At 54.9% G+C, this 7405-nt stretch overlaps 1 protein-coding gene across 1 annotated transcript in view; it reads right to left on the bottom strand.

Annotated features, from left to right (window-relative positions):
* ASH1L (ASH1 like histone lysine methyltransferase) overlaps positions 1-5119 on the bottom strand; it is a gene marked incomplete at its 5' end in the record, with an annotated part of 37079 nt that extends 31960 nt beyond the window's left edge. Inside the window, one exon of the mRNA XM_029286198.1 lies at positions 292-5119. Coding sequence (XP_029142031.1) covers positions 292-5119 — 4828 coding nt within the window. The remainder of the gene's footprint in view (positions 1-291) is intronic.
* Positions 5120-7405: the final 2286 nt, after the last annotated feature.

Below are 7405 nucleotides of genomic sequence, written 5' to 3'. Positions count from 1 at the left end.
CCTTCCTTCTTTTCCTTCCTTTTCCTCCTTTTCTTTCCCTTCCTTCCTTTCTCCTTTTCCTTCTTTGCTTCCCTTTTTTCTTTACTTCCTTCTTCCCTCCCTCCCTCCCTCTTTCTCCTTCTCTTTCTCTCGCCTTCTTCTTTTTCTCTTTCCCTCCCTCCCTTCCTCTCCGCAAGCCCCAGTCCCTTCCAGCACCGACGACGTTGACCCAGTTTGGTCATGAAATCAATTTAGAAAGTCTGATTCAACTTCTTCTTTCGCGGCAGGTGTGGGAAAAGAGAGGCTGCTTACCTGTAAGGCCTTGCACGGCCTTCTCGCTGCCAGGTAAAGCCTCCTTCCGGAGGGGGCGGCCGAGCGATGCTTCCTGGGGGCTGAAAAGTCCTGAGCCCTCCGACAGTTTCTTGCGCCCCCCGGCCGAGCCCGTCGCGCGGCAGCTGCCTATTGCACTGGTAAACAGATTGGTGTGTTCGTCGCTACTGGCCGGCTCGGAACTCGGAGTGAACCTCCCCAACGGGAGGTTGGGGGGCGAATCGGAGCAGTCTATCTGCAAAGGGGTCTGTAGTCCCAAGGTCAGGGGGCTGCTGTCGGCGGTCTCCCGCCGGGCCCACTGCTCCTCCCGGCCCAGCAGCCCCTTGGCGGGCGAGAGGTGCGGGCAAGTCAAGTGGCAGCGGTGCTTCTCCTTATGCTTGTACCTCTCGCCCAGGGTCTCTTTCCCAAACCGGTAGCGCTTCAGGGACTCCAAGACCGTCCGCGAAGAGCCGGCGGGCGCCAAGGCCTCCAGGGGGACCGGCGACTGCTCCGAGGAGCGGTGCTCCCGGTGCTTGTGACGGTGGCGGTGCTTGTGCTCCAGCATCCAGCTGTAGGCCATCTCGGGCGGGACGCTGGGGTGATAGGTGCTCATGGAGAGAAGCGGGGCCCGGCTGGCGGTCAGGAAGGCCTCCTGGCGCAGCAGCTTGTGTTTCTTCTTGTGATACTTGGCGGGGTTGAGGAGCAGGTGGCCGGCGTGCATGTAAGAGGGGGGAGGGAGGGGGGTGGTGAAGGAGGGGGAGGGGGGAGGAGGGTAAAGGGTAGGGGGGTAGCGTCCGTAATAGCCCAGGCCGATGGGAGCCGCCAGGGGCGAGGGAGAGTAAGGCATGCCGTAGGAAGGGTAGAATCCGGTCCCGGAAAGAGGGAAACTGAGGCCGTGCATGAAGGGCATCTCGGCCATGGCTTCCCGCATCTTGGGGGGCCGCCCCCGCTTTTTCTTCAAGTCCGGCTTGCGGAGGTAGTGCAAAGGGTCCAGGGAGAAGCTGGGGTGGCTGTAGATGCTGTTGAAGTTGATCCGGAAGATGGTGGGCAGCAGGTCCCGGGGGATGAAATGGTGGCTGCGGTGCGTGATGCGGATCTCGCTCAGCCGGCTGATCAGCTCCTCCAGCTCGGCCAGGAAGTCGGGGTCCTGCCTGCCCCGCAGCTGGGGGAACTTCTTCTTCCGCTTGCGCTTGGGCCGCTTCAGCTTGTCGTAGACCAGGTAGTCGTGGCCCCGGCGCTTGCACTTGTGCTTGTGCTTCTCCTTCAGGCCGCTCAGCACGGCCGAGGCCTCGGGGGCCACCAGGGAGACGTGTTCGAAGGAGTGCCGGCGCTTCTTGGGCCCGCAGAACTTCTCCGCCCGGTCCGAGGTGCTGTTGTTGTCGGTGCCGATGCCACTGTCGCTGGGGACCGTCTCGTCGCTGTGGGACTCGCTGATGGGGGAGGGGGTGGCCTCCTTCAGGGAGCCCAGCTCGCTCATGTGGGAGGGGGAGTTGGGGAGCAGAGTGGGGGGGGAGAGCCTGCGCCTGGCCCGGCAGGCCTTCCTCATCGCCAAGGTCTGAACCACGCTCCCGGGCCGGCCGTGCAAGTGGAAACACGGCACCGAGCTGGGCTCCACAAAGCTCATGTCGCTGCTGATGGGGCTCTGCCCGCCGCTGGTTCCCGACGACTGAGAGCAAACAGGGGATGGAAGGACCTCGGAGTTGCTGCTGGGGCCCGGAGGGAGCAAGGGGGTCCCTGCTTGCCCCAGCATCCCTCCGGCGGCCTGTTGGCCCGGTTTCTCCAGGGCGGCGAAGTTAGAGCTGGCCGCCAAAAGGCTGTTCAAGTTGGCTTTGGGCTTCCGGCCCCGCCGTTTGCCGATGTAGATGGTCCCTTTCTTGCTGACGTTGATCTGCTGGCCCAGTTTGGTGCTGAAGGTGGCCGCCAAGCTGGAGACACTGGTGTGGGCTTTGGGTGGCACTTTCCCCTTGTTGGGCTCCGTCGACGAGAGGATTTGGTTCAGGATCTTCTTCCTCTTGAGCGTCTTCATCTTGTTGATTTTGCGAATGATGGTTTTCACCAGCTGCCCGTTGCTGCGTTTGACCTCCTGGCACTCTGGCTCGCCCTCCGGCTCGCTGGCGCTGCCGCCGGTGCTGGAGTCGCCGTTTTCTTCGGGGCTGCCGAGCTGGCTGCTGCTGCTTTCGAAAAAGTCACCGCCGGGCGGCTGGTCCAGGGCGTCCTCCATCTTGTCTGCGCTCTCCTGGCTGACGAAAGGGGCGGCGGAGAGGACGGGCGGCTTCATGGGGACCCCCGAGCGGATCTGCCGTTTGGGGCGGCCCCGCTTCTTGGGGAACGCTTGCCCCGCCAGGCTCTGGCGGAAGGAAGGGATCTCCACTTCCGGATGCAAGACGGGGGGTTCCTGCTCCTCCCTGGACTGCAAGGAGAAGACCTTGGAGGCCGGGATCTTCAGGGTCCGTTTGGGAGGCCCTTCCAACTGGGGCATCTCCTTGGATTTTGACCGGTTCCGTTTGGATTTGTACACATCGGGGAACAAGCCGTCCGAAAGGCAGCCCACGGAGGTCGGCATGTGGGCGCTGTAGAACTTGCCGGGCTCCTTCTCCACGCTGCCCAGCAGAGAGAGCGGCTGCAAGCTGCCGCTTTTGCTCAGCTTGGGCAAATGCCGTTTCAGGAAGTCGTGCTCGGCGAAGGCCGGTGGGCCCACGCTTTCAAAGAGCTTGGCCTGGTCCAGGCTGCCGCCGGAGAGCCCGCCGCAAGGCATGTTTTTTAAAAGCTCGGGCCTGCCCAACTCGAGCTCTTTGGGAGATCGGCAGGCGGCCCGGGAGACGACTTTCGTCCAGCGGGGTTTCCTGCCTTTCCGTTTCTTTAAGGGCTTGCTCTGGGAGTCGTTGCTACTGCTGCCTCTCAGGATCTCCAGGCCTTGCCTCGGTTTCCCTAAGGAGCTCATCGCCCCCATCTTCAGAAAGGGCTTGTTGTTGAACAAGCTGGAGAAGCTGACCACCGAAGGGGCAAGGGAAGCATGGAGGTTGACCTCGCTGACCAGGCTGGCTCTCTTGCCCGTGGCTGGACCCAGTTTTGATTCCTCGGGGCAGGCCGAGTTAGAATGGCTCATCTCGCGGACAACCCCTTTGCTGGTCGCGTACAAGCCAGGATTCCCCAGTCTGTTCATACCGGAGCGGGCGCTGTCGGAGACAGATGGAACCTTGCTGGCCTGTTCGGACAGGCTGTCTAAGAGCTCCGGCATGTTGTTGGCATGCAATGGGTTGGAAGGGACCTGAGACAGCGCCATCGGGGGGCTATGGGTTAAAGTAGTGACCGAAGTGGTTGGGGAAGGGGAGGGAAGGCCCCCCTCCCCTACGGCGCTAAACGGAGACTTGGCGGTCGAGATCTCCGACGCGCCTCCGGCGGTCCTGAATTCAGGAGACGTGCAATACACCGGGAGATGCTTCTCTTGTTTTGAGGACTCGGACGTGCCCCTTTCGCCGGGAGGGCTCTCCTGCTGACCGCAGGCTCCGTCTTTGCCTCCGCTGGAAATGTCTCGCTGGGCCGGCAATTTTTCGGGGAGGCTGTCTCTGCTCTGTCTCGCCAGGTGCTTTTCAAAGGGTTTGCTGCCCCCGGCCCCGTCCTTCAGGAGACCGGGGGACATGTGGCTTTCCAGAGGGAGGGAACCGCTGCCGCAACACCGCTTGTAGGGCTCCGTTGGAAGGTTCGTGGCGTCGGCTTTCAGCGCCCCCAAGTCCTTGCTGGCTAACCCCACCAAATTGGTGCTCCCCACCAATTTCTTCCCAGAGTCCTTCGAAGTCAGCGAGGCCAGGATGCCCACCCCCGTGTGTTTCTTGACGAGGGACTCTTTCACCATCAACCCCATTGGGGGCCCGGCTGCCGATGGCTTCTTTCCGGAGTCTTTGTTAATCAATCCGCTCGAGGTCCCAAAACCCGGCGGCTTCTTCGCCGAGTCCTTGCTGACCGATCCGACCGGACCGTCGGACCCCAGGTGTCTCTTTGCGACGTCCTTATTAAATAATCCAACTGCGCTTCCAGGTAACGGAAGCTTCTTTACCGAGTCTTTATGAATCAATCTGGGAGGGCTGACCACGCCGAGTGATTTTTTCCCAGGATCCTTGTTGACCAGTCCGATGGGACTGCTGGTCCCCAGCAGCCTTTTCCCACAGTCTTTGCTGGCCGGTGGCATGCTTGTCACCAGCGCGGGTTTCTTCCCGCCTTCCTTGCTGACCAGTCCCAACGGGGAGCTAAGGATGGGTGGCCTTTTTTCACAGTCCTTGCTCGTGAGCCCGGCCACGCTCGGGCAGGACCCTGGCTGCTTTTTGCTCCCGTTTTCCTTACTAATTAAACTCCCGGAAGAAGCGCCGCCGGTTCCTGGCGCTTTCTTGACAAACTCCTTGTTAACCAAGTCGAGGCCGATGGTGCCACTGGAGATTGGTTTCTTGAGGAAGTCCTTGGTGGCGGTAGCTGCCGCGGCCCCGGCCATCGGCAGCTTCTTCCCGGAATCCTTAGCAAATCCAGACACGGCCGTCATGGGCGGCTTCTTCTGCTTTGGTTTGGAAGACTTTCCCAGAGGGCAGGTTGCGATCAACTGGGCCAGTTTCTCCGTTACCGTCGGGGGTCCGTTGGCCTGCTGGGCTCGCTCTTTCAAGTCAGGGTCGCGGCTGCTGAGGGGAGCGGAGAAGGCTGCCTTCGTGTAGTCGAGCCCGTCCGAATGCAGCGGGGAAAGCCTCTTCAAAGCCGGGCTGCTGTCTCTGGTTCGGCTCTCAGAAAGCAAGCTTTCCACCGTCACTGGGCCGGCCTCTCCACTTTTCTTGTACAGCTTCAAGGGGTCCTATGAAATAAAATAAGAAAAAAAAAACCACTTTAAAGCATCCGAGTCATGAAGAAAAAAATATATATTTGTTATTAAGATCGAATAACGTTGCAGACTGGAAAATCCATGTGTCGCCCTGCCAGGGTTAGAATTTTTTATTTTTGCAAACCACGTGGTCGACACCGGGAACCCAAGACTTGCTCACAAATACTTCCAGACTGGAAACTGTGGACAAGATGAAGAGGGGGGGGGAAAAAAAAAACCACCTCTGCAAAGGCAGGGCCTGCTTCCTTCAGGAAAAAAGATAGTCCGGTTGCCTTTTGAAAAAGCACCTTTGAGACCATCGTGACCTGGATGGCTGAGAATCTCGGCAAACACAGGGACTGAAAGCAGGGGGGGGGGGGAAGACTCACTGTGACAGAAGATACGTTTTACTTTTAAAAAGACAAACGCTTTAAGCATGATGTCTCTGGACAGAAAGAAAAAATCCTACTCTTAGAATGCAGGAAAGACACCAAAGATCATTCAGAAAAACTAAGATGGACCATTTCTGGCTTTTTTGCCTTCATCAGTTAGCCATACCCTTTTTATGGGATTATGTAAAAAGAATAAAACTGCAGTATGGCAGTTGAAAATGTCAAGGTGTTCACAATCAGACCGATGTCAAGGTGTTCACAATCAGACCGATCTGTCTGAACTCCCTATCCTCTTATCTGATGTGGCAGTCAGCTAAGGCCAAGGTAAAATGGACTGAAAAGCTAATGATCCTTTACTACTTTGCAGGAACAACAAGGAGAGCAATCGTACGCCTTGAACCCCTCAACCTGCAAATCTAGTTGCTGGACAGGGCTATAGGGAATTTGGAAAAGGAGATACGTGAGATTTTTTCCCCAATGCTTAGGTTTTTCTCCTCTTCCTATTTAAAAGCACACCTATCTGGTGTGTCTGTCCAATTACTGACTGAAAGGAATTCCCTCATTTATCCATGTCACTAATTAATATTTCATTCATAGGTCCTCGAGCATGCTGGGGGATTTCCAGAACAGAAGGGAGAAGAGAGAGAAAAAAAGACCTGACTATTTAACTGGAGACGTAATTTAGTGTAGGAAAGGAGGCATAATTAGGGGAGGAAAGGAAGCTCATCATCATCACACACACACACACAAGCTTACTGGAATTGTGCCACAAATGCTCTACAATCAGCCACAAGGCTTAATCTTACATGCTGATAGGAAGATGAAGCACAAACGGAGCAAGTAAACTTTCACTAAGGAACCAGAATATATTACACACACCCACACATATATATTTCAAAACATAATTTTGGCTCTGGGTTGACAAGGGATTGCCGTATGCATGCATACAAGGTACAAGGACGGGAGACAGGACCGGCATGCAGCTCCAAGTGCCAAATGCAAGATCTGATATATTTTTTTAAACTTTTAAAGCACGTACAGATTGGTCTACAAAACGAGACCTAAGCGGATAATCCAAACGATTACACAGGCACTTCAGAAAGTGTTAGAAGGAAGAAAACAAAGCGAAAAGCAAACAGGAAATCAAACAAACCGAAAGCCCGGCCACAAGGCGAGAATTTGACTGCCTTGCTTAGGTTAACAAACACTGGTGTGGGAACCAAACCCACAACAACAAGTGGTTTGAAGGGGAAGGAAAGAAAGAAAGAAAGAAAGAAAGAAAGAAAGAAAGAAAGAAAGAAAGAAAGAAAGAAAGAAAGAAGGATGGAGGAAGGAAGGAAGGAAGGAAGGAAGGAAAAGAAAGAAAGAAGGAAGGAAGGAAGGAAGGAAGGAAGGAAGGAAGGAAGGAAGGAAGGAAGAAGGAAGGAAGGAAGGAAGGAAGGAAAAGAAAGAAAGAAAGAAAGAAAGAAAGAAAGAAAGAAAGAAAGAAAGAAAGAAAGAAAGAAAGAAGCCATAACAAAACAAACACTTGGGGTTTTAGGTCAATCTATTGATATTTGTGGGGTTAAAAATAGGGGCCCTTAATATTTTAAAAGATAAATTACTGGGGTAGTTCAAGAGAATTTTAATTATATAGGCCATAGTAAATATTTCTTTTTAATTTGGTTTTAAATTGGGTATTTATTGTTGTATCTGTTTTATAAGGCTGTCAGCCGCCCTGAGTCCGTAAGGAGAAGGGCGGGATAAAAATTGAATAAATAAAATAAATAAATAAATAAAATAGCAGGCAGGTCACCTTGGGAATCACCTAGATTGCCTAATGAAGAGAAGGACCAGGGGGGACATAATAGCATTATTCCAATATTTGGGGGGCTGCCCCAAAGAAGAC

Source organism: Protobothrops mucrosquamatus, unplaced genomic scaffold, assembly GCF_001527695.2.
Source record: "Protobothrops mucrosquamatus isolate PMUCROS unplaced genomic scaffold, P.Mucros_1.0 scaffold3084, whole genome shotgun sequence".
In the NCBI taxonomy this organism is placed as follows: Eukaryota; Metazoa; Chordata; class Lepidosauria; order Squamata; family Viperidae; genus Protobothrops; species Protobothrops mucrosquamatus.
This window is presented reverse-complemented; position numbering and strand designations above follow the sequence as displayed.